At 41.7% G+C, this 20920-nt stretch overlaps 1 protein-coding gene and 1 pseudogene across 1 annotated transcript in view; one reads left to right on the top strand and one right to left on the bottom strand.

The window, feature by feature from the left end:
- SUDS3 (SDS3 homolog, SIN3A corepressor complex component) overlaps nucleotides 1–20920 on the top strand; it is an 86615-nt gene that overhangs the window by 54289 nt on the left and 11406 nt on the right. The window contains exons 4-13 of the mRNA XM_015586780.2: nucleotides 3–125; nucleotides 2007–2076; nucleotides 4417–4472; nucleotides 5962–6033; nucleotides 8829–8848; nucleotides 10114–10270; nucleotides 18058–18153; nucleotides 19107–19168; nucleotides 19326–19347; nucleotides 20513–20618. Coding sequence (XP_015442266.1) covers nucleotides 3–125; nucleotides 2007–2076; nucleotides 4417–4472; nucleotides 5962–6033; nucleotides 8829–8848; nucleotides 10114–10270; nucleotides 18058–18153; nucleotides 19107–19168; nucleotides 19326–19347; nucleotides 20513–20618 — 784 coding nt within the window. The remainder of the gene's footprint in view (nucleotides 1–2; nucleotides 126–2006; nucleotides 2077–4416; nucleotides 4473–5961; nucleotides 6034–8828; nucleotides 8849–10113; nucleotides 10271–18057; nucleotides 18154–19106; nucleotides 19169–19325; nucleotides 19348–20512; nucleotides 20619–20920) is intronic.
- LOC112477280 lies at nucleotides 15759–15877 on the bottom strand (annotated as a pseudogene).

Genomic DNA, 20920 nt, shown 5'->3' on the forward strand with positions numbered 1-20920 from the left:
TGTTGGCCCCGCGCCGCCCCCGGCGGGACCCCCGCCGGCGCCGGAGTATTACCCTGAGGAGGACGAAGAGCGGGAGAGCGCCGAGGACGACGAGCGCAGCTGCCGGGGCCGCGAGTCGGACGAAGGCGCGTCCTTTAGCTCGTTGGGCAGCCCGGGGCGGGGGGTGGGACCGCTCTGGGAGGGGATGGAGCTGTATGGGAGGGGGGCGGAGCGACCTCTGGGCTGGCCGGAGGGGCCGCTGGAAGGAGCGCGCCTCCGGGAAGTTACCCCAACCTGTGCAGGGCAAAGGGAAGCTCTGAGTACGTTGTACCCTACGGTTATGGGAAGGAGGGACTTAGGGAGCTGTTGTCACAGTTACCCCTCTCCCCCCCCACCGTCTCTGGTTGAGCCTCAGATCTTCACTGGTTGGAATGAGAAAGCCTTCCATTGAATACCCTTGCTTTTTTAGTTCCTGAGAGGATTAGAGTAAAACCCAGTTTGGCTTCCTATTTCCCAAGTTGCTTTCCCATCCCCCCCGCCTTCTACTCTTTACCCCCTACTCCGAGGAAATGCTTTAGCCAGCCCTGCTTTGGGCAGTGCCGCACAAGTTGGCTAAAAGAATGGGACCTAGAATCAGAGCTAGGTCTAAATTTGACTCGCTTAACCCGGCTGTTGACTTGAGACAACTTAAGGTTACGAGCCTCAGTTTCCCCAACTTGTAATAGGGCCTCCCAGCGTAGGTGCGAGGACTATAAATGAGACAATCCATGAAGTATTGTGCTGGTACTTTAAAGCCTGGTACTCTGGAGATGTTTCCACCACCGGAGAAAACAGGCATAGATGGAAGGTGGGGATTTGCTTAACAGTGCCCAGGTGGTGTGTTTTAAGTTCCATGCTATTGGCATTATCATTCCTGCCTCTCAGGGCTTTGCTTTTCAAACTGGGCTTTACAGTTTGGCAAGCGTGAGAAACACTTTTAGAGGGATTGAGGAAGGAGGTGGCTGGAGGAGGAGAGAGATGAACATAAAGGACAAGGCAGAAGAAAGAGGAGATGGAGACCAATATATATGGGTGGAATATTTTTGGCACAACATAGAGCTGTGGAGCAAAAGGCTAGACCAGCTGCCTAGAATGTGAAGTATGTTTTATTCGTCTGAGTTCCCCAAGTGCCATGTACGGTGGCTGGCACATCGCAGGAACGCTGAAAGAGAGAAGGGTTTGTGGAGAATTGACCTTGTAACAGCCTTTATAAAGGCAGCTGCATATGCAAATATAAAGTTGAAGGAACTAATTGCATTTGGTTAAATTATATTTGAAGACAAGGCTTAACCAGAATTTTGAATGCGAATCATTTTTCGCTTGTACTGCTTTTCATGCTCACAAGGGGGAGCAGTGAAGTCAAAACTGAATTTTTTCTCCTTTAGAGTTGTTGAAATTATGTAGACGCTCCAGCCATTTGCTTATCCTAAGAACAATGTTTAAAATGTTCTGAAACAGTTTCCATTTGATTATCTTGTCTCATTTTAGTTGTAACTTTGAAAATATTTTAATTATTAGAGTTCGGTTCATTGATTTGGATTCCTTTGTATAGATGAGAGGTAAAAATCTGTTAAGGGTTCAAACTGGGCATATACCAGAAGAGTATGTACGTATTAAGTTGCTTTTGGATTAGTGATCACGGCTTGCCTGCCTAGTTTTCCAGTGTTACACTCATATCTGTTCCTGAACTGCCAGTGCTGCTTCTCCAGAAGTAGCAGCCTTGATTGTAACTGCCAGTGTCTGATGCACCCTGTTCTCTGGCTGCACTTCTGATAAGGACAAGCTCTTTGCATAAATCTGACTGCATATACGTGGAAAATGGCATTTTCTTTTTTGAAGTAACCGTAATATTTTTCATTGGTGGCTTTACACAGGCCTGCACTGAGTAGAACTTCATTATATAGAAGTTTATTTAAAGTGTCACTGTGTCAGGTGATACCAACTCTATGAATTATGATTTTAACAAACCCTTCTCTGATTTTACTTAGACACCGAAGATGCTAGCGAAACTGACCTGGCAAAGCATGATGAAGAGGACTATGTAGAAATGAAAGAACAGTGAGTATGACTTTTAGATTTCTTTTTTGGAATGCAGAATTGACAAGGAAATCTTTATAGTGACCTTGTGTGTATGGCTTTAGTGTTCCCAAAGACTATATAATATATATATATGTGTATATATATGTGTGTATATATATATGTATGTATATATGTTTACATATAAACATACATACATATATATACACATATATATATATATGTACGTATATATATATATGTACCAGTCCCCTCTGAAAATTTGTCACATTTAAACAGTCCTCCTGTTATAAGAATCTTTTGAGGGGAAGTTAAGAAGAACCTTGAGGAATGATCTCAGAAGAATAAGGCCATGTAACAGGAGAGAACCGTTCCCACTTTATTATCATTTTTTATATGTGAAAACCACTGGTCAGAGCAAATGGTGTTTCACAGCCGCTAGGTTCTCAAATGGGTGTGACCCCACCAAACACTGATTACAAGCTAGATGGTGAGTTAGATTCCTAGAGAGCTGGGGGAGACCAGGATAGGAGAGTAGGACTCCTGGTCCAGTGCCCTTTCCACTTATCATACATCCACACCCATGCCTTCTCATCGTCTTCAACTAAATATGCCCAGAGGAATTAAAACCACTCACTGTTATAAACACAGGTGCGAGACTGAATTTTATATATATATATGTATATACACACACATACATACACACACACATACACACACATACACACACACACACACACACACATACACAGGAAGTACTTGTTGATTGTATTTTGCTCTTCTTGATTTGACTTTTGGAATTTTATAGGCAGTCCACATTTCTTTCCTTATAGGTCTTATTTGCAAATGTTTTTATGACCATCCTCTGGATTCTGACATTCTTTTCAAGCTTTGGGACCCCAAGGGGTAATTCAGCTAAATCTGGGTAGTGCCGAAGAAAGGATTACTTTAATAATTCATGTGATTTTTCTCACAGCTTCATCCTTGAAACTGCATTTTTTAAAAAAAATATTTCTCAAGGCTTTTTACCGATTTATTTTGACCTATCTGAAATGTATTTTCACATACCTGTACTTTTCCCAAATCTGAATTTTCTGTTGCTATTTACTTCTTCAATCTGTTAATATTCCCTTTCAAAGACAGATTCAGAATTCAAAGGCATTGTCTGGTATACTCATTGTGGTGGAAAATTTAACACACTGGGCTCCAAGTACTGACTTCTTGTGTGCAGTATACACACTTGTTCCTTCTTATACTTGATAAGTTTAAGCATTCTTTAGGGACTGCCTTTTAATTGAATATGCCCCTTAATTTTTGATGATATATAAAATAATTTTGATTAAAATCAAATGCCTTCTCTGATTGAAAATGAGCATTGATAGTGCATCAGAATTTTCCCTAAAAGAATCAGACCTGAGTAATTCTCAGATTCTGCCTCCTTCTTCAACCTGTAGGTAGTTGGATTGTATTTGTAGCCTTTACTTGACAAATCAGAAGACTATTGTGTCTGTTATTTGTTAGTGTTTTACTTTCAAGTTGTAAATCTTGTTTCGCTGTGAAATTGGGAATGTTTTTCAGGTAGAAGCAAAAATATTGCTGAAATGTGATTTATGTGTGGAATCCACCATTCAAATAGACTTGCCAGAGTGTATAATTGCCTATAATCCATTTGGTGTTGGGGGAAAAAAATAACACGCCAGGTTCTTTTGCTTTGTGTGCGCTGTGTATTATCCAGCTGTGGCTGCAAATAAATTATGCATTTTAACTTCTGTTACTGAATTACTATTATTTCTCTGATCCTAAAAGAGTAGTGTTTTAAAAATGACATGAAGGTTTATTAACTTAGTGCTTACACAGCTATGTTATCTACATAGAAAAACATGCTAATCTTACTCTTTTTGAATTTATAATCTAATTGTAGAGTTGATATAAGAACTGTGTCTAATGCCTTACCTACATTTGTGCGTGTGGGTGTGTGTTACTTATGCTTCTAAATCCAGAAGAAAATGGTGCCACATTTTCAGTTTTTCTTTATATGTTCTTGCCTGTTTGTCACTGTCACTTATTTATTAAAATCTGCATATCCTCATCTTTGTAGATTTTAGACTGATTCTCTAAAGGTGGGATAACATAGAATCTTAAAAATTGAGATATGATTCAAGAAACCTAGAATCCCTGTTCCTTTCTGATCCTTTTAGCTGCTGGTACATTTTATACCATCTGACAGACTTTAGTTTTCTCTCTCTCCTAAAGGACATTGCTGACATTCCTATAACAGCTCAGGTAATTTCTGTGTGTAGATTATTTTGGAATTGAGTATTGAATGTTTTTGTCTCTCAGTGTGGCTTTTTTTTTTTGTAGGATGTATCAGGATAAACTGGCTTCTCTCAAGAGACAGTTGCAGCAGCTGCAGGAAGGTTGGTATATGATTTAATCCTTCATTTCTAAATATACCTCTTAATATTACAAACCTTTGAAACGTGTGTATTTTATTTCTCTTTGGGAGTGATTTAAAATTTGGTGGGGCTGATATTAGCTGTCCCGGTATACATTTTGCTACTTCTGCCAGTAAAGTGATGATTTTCAAACTATTTTGTAATTTCACTTAGGGCCTTCTGTAGAGCATGAACTGAAAATCACTCTCCCTAAAGCTAGATATTTTTAGGAGCGATGTTAGCAAAAAATAAGAAAATTGTACTATTTTTAAATAAATGCTAATGAACCATAGGTTATCCTTATGATGTTTTCTCTTTTAACCTTGGTAAGTTAAAAGTGGATTGTATCTTGTCAAATGCTATTTCCTGTTAAATGCATATCAGCACGGGGGTTGAGCGCACAGGCTCTTTAGTCCCATCATGAGTTTGATCCCAACTTCACTGCTCTCTAGAAATTTGACCCTGGACACATCACTTCTCTTGCTTCGTTTTCTGGTCTGCAAAACGAAGAAAAGGAAAGTAGATGAGATCATGTACCAGGACTGACTAGCACTGTTGGGCACACTGTGAGAACTCAGGGACACTTAGCTGCTGCCATTAGCTCCGGCTTCATTTTGTGGAGTCTCTCATCAATGAAACAACTTTTCCACCAAGTATTTTATTGCTTGGCCTAGCCCATCCTCTATTGATTTCTGCTTAATAGTGAAAAATGTTCCCATGAATTGCAGTCATACATCTTTGTTTTGTTTTTATTTTTTCTCTTCATGGTCGTAGAAGTATTGCCACAGAAAGACATTCCACTTGAGCAACTCTGTAAGGCATGGTCGAGTGAGAGATTTTGAAAAAGATGCCATTCAAATATCCTACTAAAGCATTATGATCAGGAAACACTTCCCACAGTAATTGGGCCTCTCATAATTAGCAATGAAATGAGTAAAGGTTCAGTAAGAATCTATACCTGAGCTATCCAGTATTGTCAGTAGCCACTTGTGACTTTAAATTTAAATAAAATTAATAGTTCAGTTTATCAATTGCACTAGCCACATTTCAAGTGCTCAGTAACCACATGGGACTAGTGGCTGCTATATTAGCGCAATGTAGGACATTTCCATCATTGCAGAGAAAGTTCTGTTGGACAGCATTGATCTAGACCTTACAGAAAGAGAATGAGGTTTTTCCAGGAAAGAAGTCCATTGACTCAAACTGTAGCAGCAGGGAATAAGAATCACTTGAGGATGCCTGCATCTTTCTCTTCCCTCTCACTAGTCTTAATCCACTAGGTTGGGTTGATTTCTACTCTGTGTCTTGGTTGAGAGCCATAGTCCAGTTAGTTCTGTATGCCTTTCTTTGGTTTGTGTTTCATTCTGATGTTACTGAGACAGTCACTGTTGGTACTAGAAAATAATTTTAGGAACCAAAATGGAAAGCAGAACTTTAAAGTAACTTTTTATTTTGTAAATCTCAAAATCAGGTACATTACAGGAATATCAGAAGAGGATGAAAAAACTAGATCAGCAGTATAAAGAGAGGATACGAAATGCAGGTAAGGCTTTATCTTAAATGGAAATAAATCATCTTCAGTTTTTCCTCCTTTTGCCAGTCATCAGTGTAACGTGACCAAAAGAGCTAGTCTTCAAAATGTATCTCGAATACCTCATTGGGAGGAGAATTTTAGGGAAGAGAGACTTCAGAGGTTCACTTATATAAAACTGGTTTGTCTTTATTCCAGTGGCTAATGGATGGCCAGTAGACGAGGTTGTTAGTGGTGGCTCCTTGTAGTTAGGTTATCCTCTCTGATGCCCCAGGAGTCATCTTGCACATTCTCATGTCTCTGTGGCTGGCTTAATGGATGATTAAAGGAGCTGACATGGAAAAGGATTGTAGATACTTTCACTCCTGGTTTGAGTTTGCTACTTCTGGTATTTTGTGCTCTGAGAGCAAGGGGTATCCTCTTTGTTTTTTCAAGTGTTGTATTATAAGCATTTAGAGAAAAAGTATGCTTTTGGTTTGTAGCATACAGTAAATGTATTCATTCAACAAAAATGTATTGAGCATCTGCTACTTCTTAGCTCTGTAAGCAGTATAAAGTAGTGTAATACATCGTTCTTGACTTAAAGAAATTCACTGTTTCATTAACAGAAGATAGCCAAATGTATAAATGAAGGAACATTATGAGTTAAATAGAAAATCATGCAAAAAATAAGACGTGATGATTATTTAAAGTGTGTAAACACAGTTTCCTGTGCTTATGGGAAACCTGTGTAAGTGTTAAAATTTGAAGCTCCTCATCAGCCAGCATTTTGAGTGCCAGTATGGTGTTTGTTCCTGCAGTGGTGAAAGTAATGTTGGGTTTTAAAATGAGGTCTGGGTGCCCCCCGCCCCCAGGCTGCTGCACTCCACCTTTCTGATCCAGTGACTTTCCAGTTGTCTATCAATGGAACCCTTCCTTCTCTCCTCCAGTTTGTAGATGTCCAGTGTATACCAACAGATAGACGAGGAGCTAAAGGGTGTGAGGGGTGCTGGGAAGATGGAAATAGCAGTTTAAATATCCATTAGCCTCCTGCCCAGCTACATTCTGTCTGCCCCTATGGTTACCCCAACTCCAGTCCGAGTTCCTGAGGTATCTCCTGGAGATATCTTTAAAATCCTCATCCCTCTTCTTGGAGTTCCCTTTTAGCAGGGAAAGGAGGTATAAGGTGAGGTCCTAGTTCCAGGTCTTCTGTCACTTTAGATTTTATACCTTTAAACAGGAGTTTGCTCTTGGAGCCTCAGTTTCCCCTTCTGTAGAGAAAAACCTACCTCATGGAATTGGTTTAAGATATAAGGAAAGAATATTGATGTGAGCCATTTTTCTTAAACTAGAACTACAGGGTGAATATTAAGTTGTTTTTCCTTACTTAATCCTGTCCTGATGTGATTATTCATACCTCCCTCCCTACCCCGCCCCTATAAGATGCAAAAGAGTTCCTAAAATCAGTCACATTTTGAGCTTTAAAGAGCACATTTCTTGCAGAGATAATCCACCTGCTTTAGTTGTGGCTGTTGTCTGGCTGCTTTAACTAAAACAACCACTACCAACTCTGAGTGCTAATTGCCAGTTTGACTTGGTGCAGGTGTGATTTCTCAGAATGGCACAAACTTCAGCTGTCTGGGCTGTTCGTGCGTGGTTTAATCGGAAGCAGTCAGGAGCGAGCATGTTGGGCTGAGTGTGCCTGGGTTCATGTGCCCAGAGATTCCCAGTGCCACTGTGACCAGGGCTTCTGGGGGTTAGAAAATAATGAGTGGCTTGTCCCTTTCCTCAATTAATATTTTCATTCAGTAACTGTTATTTGACTTCTGGATTCTTAATCTGGAGTCCTTGAAACTCTCAAAATCTTATGAAGTGTGTGTGGATGTGCATATGTGCTTTTTTTTTTTTTTTTTAAATGAAGGAATGGATCCATTGGTTTTATTAGGTTTGCAAAGGAGACTACAGTGAAATGTGAACAGCATCCGCTGGAGATGTTGGTCCACCAGCAATCTTTGTGGACCGTATACAGCAGCCACACTGTCACCCAGGAAAGAAGCCGTGGAGCTATTTTGTTCCAAGACCTGGATGTACAGAGGGGGTTACAATCTAGCAGTGGGGAGAGGCTGATGGGTAAACAGCTAATCTCCCGGCACACAGGGCTAAATAACCTGTTCAGTACGGTGGGGTGGATACTTTTAGCTTTCTGGGATGAGGTTGGTGAGTGAAGGGTCCTCAGGAAAGGCCTCACAAAGGAGGCTGCATTGAATCTGAAACTTGGAAATGCGTTGAGAGACCAGAGGGCATTGCTGGTGGAGACATGGGTACGAGCATAGGCTTGGTGGCCTGAGAGGAAAGCCCAGGAGGGTTCAGAACCTCTGCCCTCTAAATTCTTGGGGAATGTCCATCCTTACCACGCAGAGCCCTTCGTAGAACGCTGTAGAGACATCAGTGTTGACTCTGCTTCTGGAGTAAGTGCACTGTTACTTCCTGACCCATTCTGCCCTGTGGAACTGTTAGAGGGTATGTTTTGAGTGAAAGAAGGGGTCACTTTTATTTTTATTTTGTCAGGGTAGTTTGGTTCCTGCTGCTTGTTTTTGCCCTTGGGCAGAACCACCAGAGCTGATTATGTTCAGGGCCAACTTTTAACTAGACTTGAGTGCTTCTTGCATCCTTCCCCTTCATGTATATCAGCACTTTGCTGATGAAAACATTTGCTCTGGGTAACCGTGCTTCCAGAAAGCAATTACTGCTTCTAAATGAATCCTAACATACTGTCTAGAAAGGTGACACAGCCTAGCGAATCTAATTGCACATTTTATCTCTTTCAGAACTCTTCCTCCAGCTGGAAGTAAGTACCATGTATGTTCTGGGTTTGCAGGCCCTTTCTGAGATTGGAATCTTGCTTACCCAGTCGGTAGCCTTTCCTTCTGTCACCAAACAGATAGTTGGGAAGCCCCCAGCTGGAAGTCTTCAATCACTATTCTGTTTGACTAAAAGACATTTGGTCTCAGAAATTCCCTCTATTCATTTGTTTGTTGGGCACCCTGTCCTTATCACAGAGGATTAGGGAACACTCACCCCTCACTGCTTTTTGTTGACTTTGATCTCACATTAAAGCCATTTGGTAGTATGTCTGAATTATAATGGGCTAATAATTTGTTATATACTCAGAACAGCCCAGTTTCTGAATTGACTCAACAGTTCAGTTTTAAGCCGAAACTCTCTAGGTCAGTAGGAAAGATGGATTTAAAATTTTTCCTTTCATTCAGCAGACTTATGAGTGCTGGTTCTGTGTGAGACATAGTGCTTTGGTACAGAGATGACAGCCTGAATCTTGAATGATATACTGTTCCTGGGATGGTGTGTGTGTGTGTGTGTTGTGTGGTCATGAGTTTGTCAGAGCCACCTATGAATGTGAAAACATCATGGTTTATCAGAGCCACATTATTGAAAACCATTTTAGTATTGAAGTCAGTGCAGCACACATGGTCACAGCCTGAAGGATTGCACGATCCACAGCCATAGCCCATCATAAAGCCTCTGCTTCTTCACTTAATGCAGTGGTGAGATTTAGAAAATGGGTGCTTTTGCAATTTTTATTTCGTATAATTTCAGTGTTTAAATACTTTGGGGTTCAGATATCTAATAAATGGTCTTCTACTCTTTATCTTACTGTAAGTACCAAAAAATATGGTAACATGCCATTGTGATTCAGTTGTTTATGCTTAATTTCAATTATAGATGTATCATCTGGAATGAACTAATTTTTCTTTGAAATTTTGTCTTTAAAAGGGTTTATTTACTATTTTAGAGAAATTTACATTCTATTTTAACATACAAGCCATAAAACATTAGATGGAGAAGAGAGGATGTACCTGAGTAGCAAGTGAGGTATATTCACAGAAACAAGCAGACATGCTGTGGTTCAGTTTTATGCATTCATTGGAAAACTGGCTCCCAGACACCCTGTGACTACAAGTGTATGAGTGCAACTATTTCTCATATTTCTAGTCAAGGTATTTTCTTTGCCCTTGAGTGCAGAGCCAGACTTCAAGTCGGAGCCTTGGTTTGCCAGGGCCATGTACCTCTAGCCTTTGTTTCTCTTTTGCTCAGACTGAACAAGTGGAAAGAAATTACATTAAAGAAAAGAAGGCAGCAGTGAAAGAATTTGAAGACAAGAAGGTTGAGCTGAAAGAGAACTTGATTGCTGAATTAGAAGAAAAGAAGAAAATGATTGAAAATGAAAAGCTAACTATGGAGCTGACTGGAGGTATGAAAGCACCAGCAGGTATGGGAGCTCTGACGGGAGTGTCTGGGGGGCGTTCTAGTTACTCCTTCTGTCTTACATCCTGGTTCCTCATGAGAGTAAAGCAAGCTGAAAGGAAAGTGGGCTTTGACATGACAGATCAGAGTTCTAGTTCTGTCTTATACTGGCTGTGTGACTTTAGTCAAGCTACTTAACCTCTCTGAGCCTATTTAACCCTCTATAAAATGGGCTGATCATACCCTATCTCACAGGATTGTGGCTAGAAATATGAGTGCCTAGTATAGTGCCCTGTCCATGACAGGTACTCAGTAAATGGTAGACCTGTAATAGTAACTGCAACCTCTGGCTTATGCTTTATTTAATTCTTGGGTCAGCTGCCATTCGTGTCTTGGTTATGTTCACAAATTACTTACCTATGTCCCTCTGTTTTGTTTTGTTCAGTCTGCCTTGATTACAGAAAAGACCTTGTCTTCCTTTGACCTAGATGTGAGAACAAAGGCTTTTGGCTGCATCATCTATGCTATTAGAGCTCTTCTCCCAGATGTTACTGTGAACACTTTAGGAAGAGTTGATACAATTTCAGCAGGGGTAGCTAAACTGAACTCTTCTGTAAAGATGGTAAAGCTCCTTTGACTCAGAGCCAGTCCCTCCCTTCCCTTCAGGATTTAGTAATCCACCTATGGGAAGTCGGCAGGTTGTGAAGAGAAGCAATATGGGCCGACTCTTCTGTTGCCATATGTGGACTGATGAATCCTAGAGGGACACAGGACGAGAATTGGCTTGAACTAGCTATTTTGGAACTTGGCAGAATTTCCATCAGCAAATACCATAAGGAAAGTCAGTGCTGAGTCGGTCACTTGGATATGCCTCCTGCACAACCCCATGATTTAACTTTTATAATCATATTCCGGAGGTACTGAGGCTCTGGCATGCCTGAGTAGGGGTCCGTAGGAAATGCATTGCTTTTATGTAAGTCCTTGGGGTCAATTTTGAAACTAAAAGGAAGAGTTAAGAGCTGCGTTTCCCCATCTGTATTTCTGGTGCTGTGAACCATCATGGCCTCCCCAATTGACACAAACTTCTAGCTCCAATCCCCATGATACACCAATGAAGATGTGGTTGTGTCTCAAGTAGGAGTCTGACTCTTGAAAAATCTCTGCTAGCTTCCTCACTGAGAGACTTGGCAAAAGGAATTTATTCCTTGAAGACCTCTGAAAGCAGCTCAGAAATGTTTCTTGGGTGAGAATGGATGCTAAAATAGCATCTTTAGACAGCACCATCTCGTTCTTGTTAAAATGCTTTTTTAATTAGACTGCAAACGCTGCAGTACCTAGTTTGGTACCAGTCTGCCTGCCTGTTTTCTGACCTACACGCCGTTTTCTCTGACGGTGGCTGTGGCTGGCATTGATGCCTCATCGCTCTCTGCTAGAGCCACCAGATGTTTGGGAGCCTTCATTAGGCTAGGGGGAAATATTGTCTGTTTATAGCTGCTCACTTTCCATCTGCAGGGAAAGATATCACCTTACCTGTGATTTGGCATCCGAATTATTGACAAGCAATAGACATTGTTTGGCCAGGCAGTTTTACAGCCAGAATCTTAACTGGGACAGGAGGCATCCTCAGTGACTTGAGACTGAGCCTGCCAGGGTAGAAAAGATAAATAAATGCAGGAAAATAATTTGTAATGCAGTAAAATAGATGACAGAAGTGCTCAGAGCTAGCCATGGGCATTAAAGGTGCCGATGTCCTTCCTCAGGCCATTTGGTACCCTCGGTTGGAGAGCACTGCCAAGGTCATGATAGAGTGTTGAAAGAAAAGGCACTGGAGCTAGAAGGATAATTAGCAATACCACAGATGGTGCTGCTATGGTAGTGGATTAAAAGCCTGATTTCATTCTGATCATCGAGTGACTGACTTCACCTTTGTGGATTGATGCCCGACATCAGTGTTGCCTAGCTCTGCCCAGAAAATAGATTTCTTAAATTCCTTTTCTGGTTCAGCATGGAGATCTCTTGAAAAACAAAGTTGAATAAGAGACTTAATGAGAGGCTTACTTCAAATAAATTATTGAAATGGTTGTATCCGGTGACCTGCTCAGTCCAAACAGGACTTAGAGCATTTACAGACCTCCATGAGAATTAGTGGGAGGATCTCATCACTTGTGGAGAACTTGTGGCATCTGGGTCATGCAGGTGGAAAGGTGTACTGTCGTTAAAGAACCTAGGTGCTAGGTCAGTGCTCTCCCAGTCTGAATGTGTATGAGTCACCTGAGGTCTTGATAAAATGCAGATTCTGCTTCAGGGGTCTGGAGTGGAGCCCAAGATCCTGCATCTAAGCACCTCCCGGGACTGCTGGTCAGACCGTACTTCGAACAGAGTTTATAGGTAGAATTATTACCTGAGAGTGAGTTTTCTCTGCAGTGGAGGCCAAGGTTATAAGAAACCCAAATAATCAATGAGGATTTAATGAGATTTAAAATGTGGGGAGCTTTATCATTGTTAATTCATTTTCCCTCTTCCTGTCTTTGGGACAGCTGCCTTTTTTCTCCCAACAGCCCACTAACTGCTACTGCATCTTCTTTTGCAAGTTCTTGCCCCACCAGGGGCTTCCTCCAACCCTCAGGCCCCTGTTGAAGCTATTCACAACCTCAGTAAAGCCTATGAATTTTCTTTAGAAGATACTAGATTCATAGCTGGAGCCATGGAATAATTATAATATCAAACTAGGAGTTCTGTTTCCTGAGTACTTACATTAAGCCAGGTATTATATAAAAATATTAGAGCTGTCTCTATAGGCTGATAGATGAGGGTGAATCCTAGCCCTGTCAGGAACTTACTTCTGTGGTGGGGTTTTCTCGTTTGGCAAAGAGATAACAGAACCTACCAGGGAGGGTTGGTGTAAGGATGAGTTGAGATAGTGCCTATAAGGTGCTTTCAAGAGCCGCTGGCGCACAGTCAGCACTTAAGGACTGGGACGTTGTAACATGATTCAGTTCCTGCAGCTCCCTGTGACTTGACTTGGCAAAGGAGGCTCAGAGAAACAGCCATTTGCTCAAAGTGCCCCCATTGAGATAGTAGTTAAGCCAGAATTTGTCTGATTCCAAGTGTTTTTTTCTTAACTACCACATTATACACACTTCCTACATATACCATGGATCCATGTGATTCTAAGTGACTCATAGAATGAGGCTAATATCGAAGGTCTGTGTCCTCAAGGGGCTGTGTTACAAGACTGACACAGTTTCTGTGTCTACCCCACTGTGTGGCAGTGTTGAGAGAAAGGGAGACGCTGACAGGCTTGTTTTCACTGATTATAAAATCTTGAAGGTATATGTGGTTTATTGATGTAGGTGTAAAACCTTTAAGGGATGTGTGGTGGTTCTGATGTAGGAGCGGTAAGTTTTACACACTGTGTAACATACCAATGAGCAGGGAACCTTGGAAGTCAAGTTCAAAAGAGATTCCCATGCAGATATCTGGGGAGGGAGAATAGAAGAGGTGACCGGGATTTTTAGTGGAGTGGGTGTCTCTCCAGGGTGTTCTTTTCTGATGCTGCCATTGTGGAATCCAGGTTGTTTAGCGTAGAGGTTGCAGAGGAGGGGGTTCAATTGGTTCAATCTCTAAAAGCCATCCCTGACTGATGGGCAACTTCGGCCTAATGGAGATTGGTCTCTTTGTTCCTATTCTGGTTTGGCCTCCAAAGACCTGGCCTTGATTGTCTCACCTTCCCTCCACCCACCTCCTCCAGGCACCCATTTGCGATTGCCACTGCACTGTTGATCTATGGTGCCGATGAGCCAGCCACCCACTAGAGAGGGGTATGAAGTGCGCTGGCGTTTGTTCTGGTCTGGCCCCGTGTTGCACTGCCCCTGCTTTGGGAGTAGTTGCCAGTCTACTAGTGTTTATTCTGTGGTAGCTTTTCTTCCTTTTTCTTGAGGATGTTCCTTTGAGTCACTACAATTAGTTTTTCTAAATAGCTGAACAAGTATGAGTTTGTTTTAATGGTTGAAGTGTGTTAGAATAAAGCTTTTACTGCAGTGGTTGGCACACTGTGGCAGGTGAGCTCTTGGAGTGAATGCATTGGCATAGAGAAGTGCAGAACAAAAGGCTAGCCAGTGAATGGTAATTGTATGTTAATTGTGGATAATTAACGTTATCCGGAATATCTTTCTATAGGGACTAGGCTGTAAAGACTACGCATACACCGTATATACCACGTACTCCCATTTCTTAACTGGCATGCCCAGTGCTGCCTGGGGAATGCCCGTGCTTGTCAGGCTTGGCCATTCACACCCTCCTTCCTGGTGAGTGGAGCATTAGGGTTTATAGTTAAAGGTTGTGTATATGAGATGGTTTGGAGGAGAGCTGTGTACCTAGTCTTGGTGCTTGTTCAGTGTTTTCTATCATATGTGCTCCCTAGTTTAATTGCTAGATGTTCAGTTAGATCCTGCAAATAGTATCCCCACTGAACTGAAGCAATCCTACAGGAGTCATCTGGATCAGGGAGGCTCTGATGTAAGCCTGTTAGAGGTGTTTCATGCTTGGTGCACCATGTCTGAGAGGAATACCGATTTCCTTCTTGGGCGCCTGCTCCAGGGCTGCCGCACTCCAAGGTCTAAGTTTCAGTTCCAGAAGTTTGATTTTTGTCAGTGCACCCAGATTGAGGCCTTTGGGACTCCTATTGGCCAAATTCACGGGAGACCAATGTTATAATTGTCAGCCTGTTGCTTCCAGTACATAGTAAGAACTTTAGCAGACTCAGACACAGGTGGTCAGGGTATCTCATTCCACTATGAAAATCCACCTTAGAAGTCAAGTAGGCAAACCTGGGACTGGAACAAAGTAAGTTAAGGATATCATCTTACTGTGTAGTTTTGGGGCTGTGATACTTACATGTTGGTCTTCCCCTTGAGTCACATCTTCCACCTGGACTACTGGCCAGTGCTGCTCCCTGCTTGATCATCTCTCCTGGATGCATGGTAGGAACAAGCTAATAAATTCTAGGGGCTTCTTCAGAGCATCTTCTGCCAAAGTAGTCTTTTGGATATAATTGATTAGGTTATTGCTGTGACTAGGCTAATGAATTAATTGATTTTCACCGTTGCATTCAATGGTGAAATTATATTTTCAGATTTGTGAGTGATGCAGTTATGATTTTCTGGGTTTATTGGCCATGATTGGACTGGGTTATTACCGGATCTTTAGCTATACCTTTACTTGTTTGCATCATGTATTGCCCACCTTCCCCACCCCCACCAAACTAGGCAGCCGGCAGGCTAGTGCCACTACCTTCGATGGACAAAACATTCTATGATGTTCATGTGCTAGATGCTTTTTCTTTGGTGCTCTTTAGGGTTGGGTGGGCTCCCTTCCCACTGTATGTATGTATGTATGTATTTATCTATTTACCTATCTATTTTTAGGTGAGGCAACCCTTGGTTGACCTCACAGATTGCAAGGACCATGTCAGTTTACAATCCCTTATTTTCTTATGCCTACAGCACCTGGTCTTCCCAGGTGGTCTCCCATCTAAGTACTATCCAGGCCCGACCCTGCTTAGCTTCCGAGATCAGACGGGATTGGGCTTGTTCAAAGTAGCGTGGCCGTAGACCCTTCCCACTGTTTTCCAGATTAGGTCTGAATGTCGCAAAGCCATGCAGTTGACATCAGTTGTCTTCAATATGTAACTTCTATTTCAGTTTTTTGCTCCTTGACATTTTAAAAAGATTTTTGTACAGTTTTTTTCTTGGCTGAAAGTATGATAATAAAAACTAGCATTGATTGAACTCTTGTTTTGGCAGGCACTGTGCTGAGGGCTTTACATGTATCATCTCATGTAATCCTCATAACACCCTGTAAGGGAAATATTATTGATATTTCCATTTCATACTTGAGACAGAATACTTATGTAGCCTGCCTTAGGTCACACAGCTGCAGCAGGGATTCAGACCCACCGGCCGTTAAATGGAAAAGGATGGCATCTTGGCACAGGGCAAGAGATTTCTTTTAAGGAGAAGGCTCCCCACTCTACCTTTTCCCCAAAGGTGCTTGTGTGTTTTTCCTTCCAGCTACCCCAACTTCGAGGTACACTTTTATGAATATTCATTAGTCCTGTAGTTCTTATCATTTTACCCCCATTCCTTTATAGGAGAAAAAAATCAGTATTGCCCATTTCTATTCTTAAGATCAACATGCAAAAATGACTGAGACTTTGTATGCACGTTTATTAAATGCTCTGATATCCCACAGTTTGTGGAAGTAGAAGGTCTACATTTGAATTCTATAAGGCTATCCAGTCTGCTCTGCTGATAGTGTGCATAATCACAAGTTGACTCTATCTCATCATCAGGCTTGACCTCATCTAGTTGTTCAACTGGAAACTGCGATATCCCTACTGTTGGGGTACTGAGGTCGGGGCAGATTCCATGCTGGGGTAGAATTCAAGTGTCTGCTGGGGAAAATGTGTGGCGCTTGGCAGTAGAGGTTTGTACAGATCCTCTGGTTATTGTCTATAGCAGCCGTCACAGAATGGGGAGTGTTGAGCTGGCTCTTGAGGGATTTTGTTTAGGAGTTTGTTGGGCATAAAAGAAGAGGCTAGGCAGAGAGGACAGAGAGAGTGCAAAGGCTCGAAGGCATAAAAAAATACGTTCCTTTTGGGGAACAGAATAGCTAAAAGCTAGCACACACAAATAAAGGTGAAGTGAGGGAGAACAGAAATGAGGCTTGGACTTTATTCTGTAGAGAGTGGCAAGCCATTGAAATATTTGAGCGGGGTGCAAATGATCTGATTTGTGTCTTAGAAAGATCACTTTGAGGGAGGTGAGGATATGATGAGGAGTTGGAGTTGAGAGGCAGTTACCAAGAACTACCATTATCTGGTAGATTTGATGCCTGAGTCAAGGAAGACAAGTCACAGATGACAGATTTTGTTCTAGCTTGGAGGGATGGAAAGACAATGCTCCCGAGACACTGGGGAGGAGGGAGCCTTGGTAGGTGAAACCAGAAGAAATGAGTTTGCTTGGTACCTGCAGAGTATATGGTGTTGTAGGCTATAGGTTGCCATTCATAAGGGTGGGTGGAGCTATAGATGATTGGAGAGTCATTGGGATACAGGCTGAGGCTGACTGGGCTCCAGAGATCACCAGTTTTTAAGGGGCAGCCAGCCAAAAGGACCCCAAGGAGGCAGATCAGAGGAGGAGAGATTTTAAGGTGAGTAGAGTTAGCAGCCAGTGTCATACTGTAGAGAGAAGTCAAGAAGAATGGAAAGAGGCCTTTATCCTGAGCATTATAGCATTCTTGATAGCCAAGTAGCTACAAAATGATCTCATATAAAAGCGTGGGCACTGAGCCCACTAGCCTCTAAAAGAGCCTTATATACCGGTGGGCTTCAGTCCACCCCCCCTCTGTGGGAACAGCAGGATTAGTCCACTGAGATGACCCGAAAGTTCCTCTCAGTCCTAAGAGCCTACGACTCTGGCCTCTTTAAATTTGAGGGAAGAGGAAGAAAATCCCTGGTTTTCAGGTTGCTGGAGAAATTTCTGCAGCAGTCGGAATGGTAGACTGCAGGGCTGGGCTGCCTTTCTGAGAGGGATGTTCTTAGGCCAGCCGGTCTGAATCTTCTAAGCACAGACCCTCTCTCTAAAGGTATCTGGTTTGAGCCATGTGTGGACCAGACGTACCAGTAAAACAGTTCTGATTGGATGGCTGTGGGGCAGGTATTCTTATATTGTAGAAATTGTCACTGACTCCAGTGGGAATTGGATAGATTTACCCATTCCATTCTTGCCACAGATTCTATGGAAGTGAAACCCATCATGACCAGAAAGTTGCGGAGGCGACCAAACGATCCTGTCCCCATTCCAGACAAGAGGAGAAAACCTGCTCCTGATATCCATTTGCATCAAGCCTTGATCACTGTTTTTCCTTAAGACTACTAAACCCTTTGCTTACCCATTTGATAGAATATACATGGTACTGTCTTACAGAAAATAGTCATATTCGATTGGAATGTAGGGTCAGCTATTTTATTATTGGAGTTTTCAGTTGCTACTGCTCTTAGTGGGAGGGATTTATAGAGAGCAGTTATTTGGAAAGATACTTTGTGTTAAAAGTTCAATCTGGTTTTAATACTCAAGGCAACTGAGATTCAGGGCAACTGAAAATTTCACGTCCCTTAATTTTTTCACCTGTAAAATGAAGACAGTAATTTCTGCATTTTGTTTCAGTTATCTGTATCCCTAAAACTGGGTTGTAAACTTGTTAAATTAAAGCAAATGAGATTTCAGTCGGACATAAAGAAGCCCTTTTACTCATAAAAACGAGAATGGGAAGAGTACTTATGGAGGAGTATTATTTCTGTCCTCTCGAGGAGATAATAAATAGCCATTTACACAAAATGGTTCAGTTACTTGTCTGCCACCAGGAAAGGGCATAACTTCAGGTCCCTTTATCTTCACAACTGAGAATTTAAGTTGCTAGGGAGATTAACCCCATGGTCTATATGCAGAAATCTTCAGATCTTTGGAACAAGCGCACTATAAGTTCAGGATGAAATTCTTTTATTGTATGCTGTGCTCTCACTATTATTGTGGTTACCTATTGAATCTCATTCTGCCTTCTCATCATAGAAGACTGTAAGATTGGGGCGTGAAATTCCTTTATATACCTGGCACCACGTGACACTTAATAAGAGAATCAAAAACTTCTAAGAGGCAAGCTATTGTAAAATTTTCATGTAACATAATCACACTTTGTAAGTTCTAAAATATTGGTACCATATTGTTGATCTCTGTTTGCTTGGAAACCATATTCTTCAGACACATTCCTTTAACTCTCAACACCCCAGCTAAACTATTTGTTAACAGATGAACAGATCATGGAGGATCTGAGAACATTAAATAAGGTACAGTTTGATTTTTTGATTTATTCGAAAGTTTAGGCTTACAGTGGTTTTCTGCTTTACTTTGTTCACATTACTTATTAAATCTGATACCTTTGACACCTTAAGTTGCATTTGAAATGATTGTCTCTAAGATTTTTTGTTGTTGTTCTTCTTACAGCTTAAGTCACCCAAGAGACCAGGTAAGTGCATTGACATTACTGACATTTGTGCAGTCTTTTATCGTGTTGTTGGAGAAGCATGTGAATACGTGACAGGGACTTGTTGCCCAAAATAAAATGTACATCATTTGCCTTAGAGTAGTCATCATGAAAATTGAAGGGAACCTTAAGTGCACCCTTGCTTGATTATTTTTTTAAATCCTGCTGTGTTCATTATTTTTGTCTTTTCCGTAGAATTTATTGTAAAAGAGACATTTGATTGATTGGCTGGTAAAGGTTTCCTTCTGTGTTGGCAGCCATAACATTTAAGTATACATCCATTTCTGAAAATGAAACCAGAAGGATTTTTCAGTATTCCTTGCTCTGTGGAGTTAAGTACTAGGCACTGCTGTTTCAGTGGCATTTCATTGCCTGGCTCTGGGAAGGGACACGCAGGCTGCTGGCAGCTCCAGCTTGCAGAAGAGCCTGGCCCTGTCTTCACAGTGGTTCCTTCCCGAGCAGCACTCGAGAGTCAGTGCTAGGCTGTAAGATGGAATTCTGAACTGGCAAGGCATTTTTGTTTTGTTTTAAGCACTGTGATTATTCACATATCCCTCTACTCACCAAGGGAAGAAAACAAGGTTCTTCTTTCTTTAAATAATTTCCTCCCGAGGACCGCTGTGGTCCACAGAGAGGTCCTCAGTTATGAAGACTGAATGGGGGAGGGGTTCGAGTAAGTGTGTGAATTTAGATTATTTGAACCTGCCATAGTTATTAGCACTATATTAGCTTGACTCTGTACATTCCCAAATAGTCTGCTCTATCTAGTAATAAATATGCCTAAAAATTATTTCACTTTATAAATTTAGAGAGATTTACCTAATTCTTGCACTTCTGATGGTTACTGGAGTTTTAGTACTATTTTAGGTGACCTTGAGCAAATCCCTTAGCCTGCCTGAGCCTCAGGTTTCTCCTCTGTTCAGTAAAGTTAATCTTCCCCTTGCTTACCTCACAGGTTTGCTTAAAGGATCAAGTTAGATGTACTATACAAGAATTTTATTGGATTCCCATGTATTACAATTGAAAGGACTTGGTGATCATAATTCTTAGCACCTTTTAATATCATTTCAATTAAAGCATGTTTGCTAGCTGGTGGACACACGTTTGTTACATGCGTAGCCATTGAAATAACTCTTTGGTTCCTCAGCATCCCCGTCCTCTCCCGAACACTTGCCTGCCACACCTGCAGAGTCTCCAGCGCAGAGATTTGAAGCCCGGATAGAAGATGGAAAACTGTACTATGATAAAAGATGGTATGTTATGGAAAAATAAGTTACTCATAAGAGTCTCAGAAGAACCACTTGGAAAGAAGGCTGGAATTATCAAGAATTATTTAAGAGCATGGCTGCTGCTTAACGTCCATAGTATTAAAAGTGGAATAACATTTAAAGCAGCGGTCCCTAACTTTTTTGGTGCTAGGGACCTGTGAGATCTAATGCCTGATGAGAATCTAATGCCTGATGATTTGAGGTGGAGCTGAGGTGGTGATGCTAGTGCTGGGGAATGGCTGCAAATACAGATGAAGCATTGCTCACTTGCCCGCTGCTCACCTCTG

Source organism: Pteropus alecto, unplaced genomic scaffold (assembly GCF_000325575.1).
Source record: "Pteropus alecto unplaced genomic scaffold, ASM32557v1 scaffold113, whole genome shotgun sequence".
Taxonomy (NCBI): domain Eukaryota; kingdom Metazoa; phylum Chordata; class Mammalia; order Chiroptera; family Pteropodidae; genus Pteropus; species Pteropus alecto.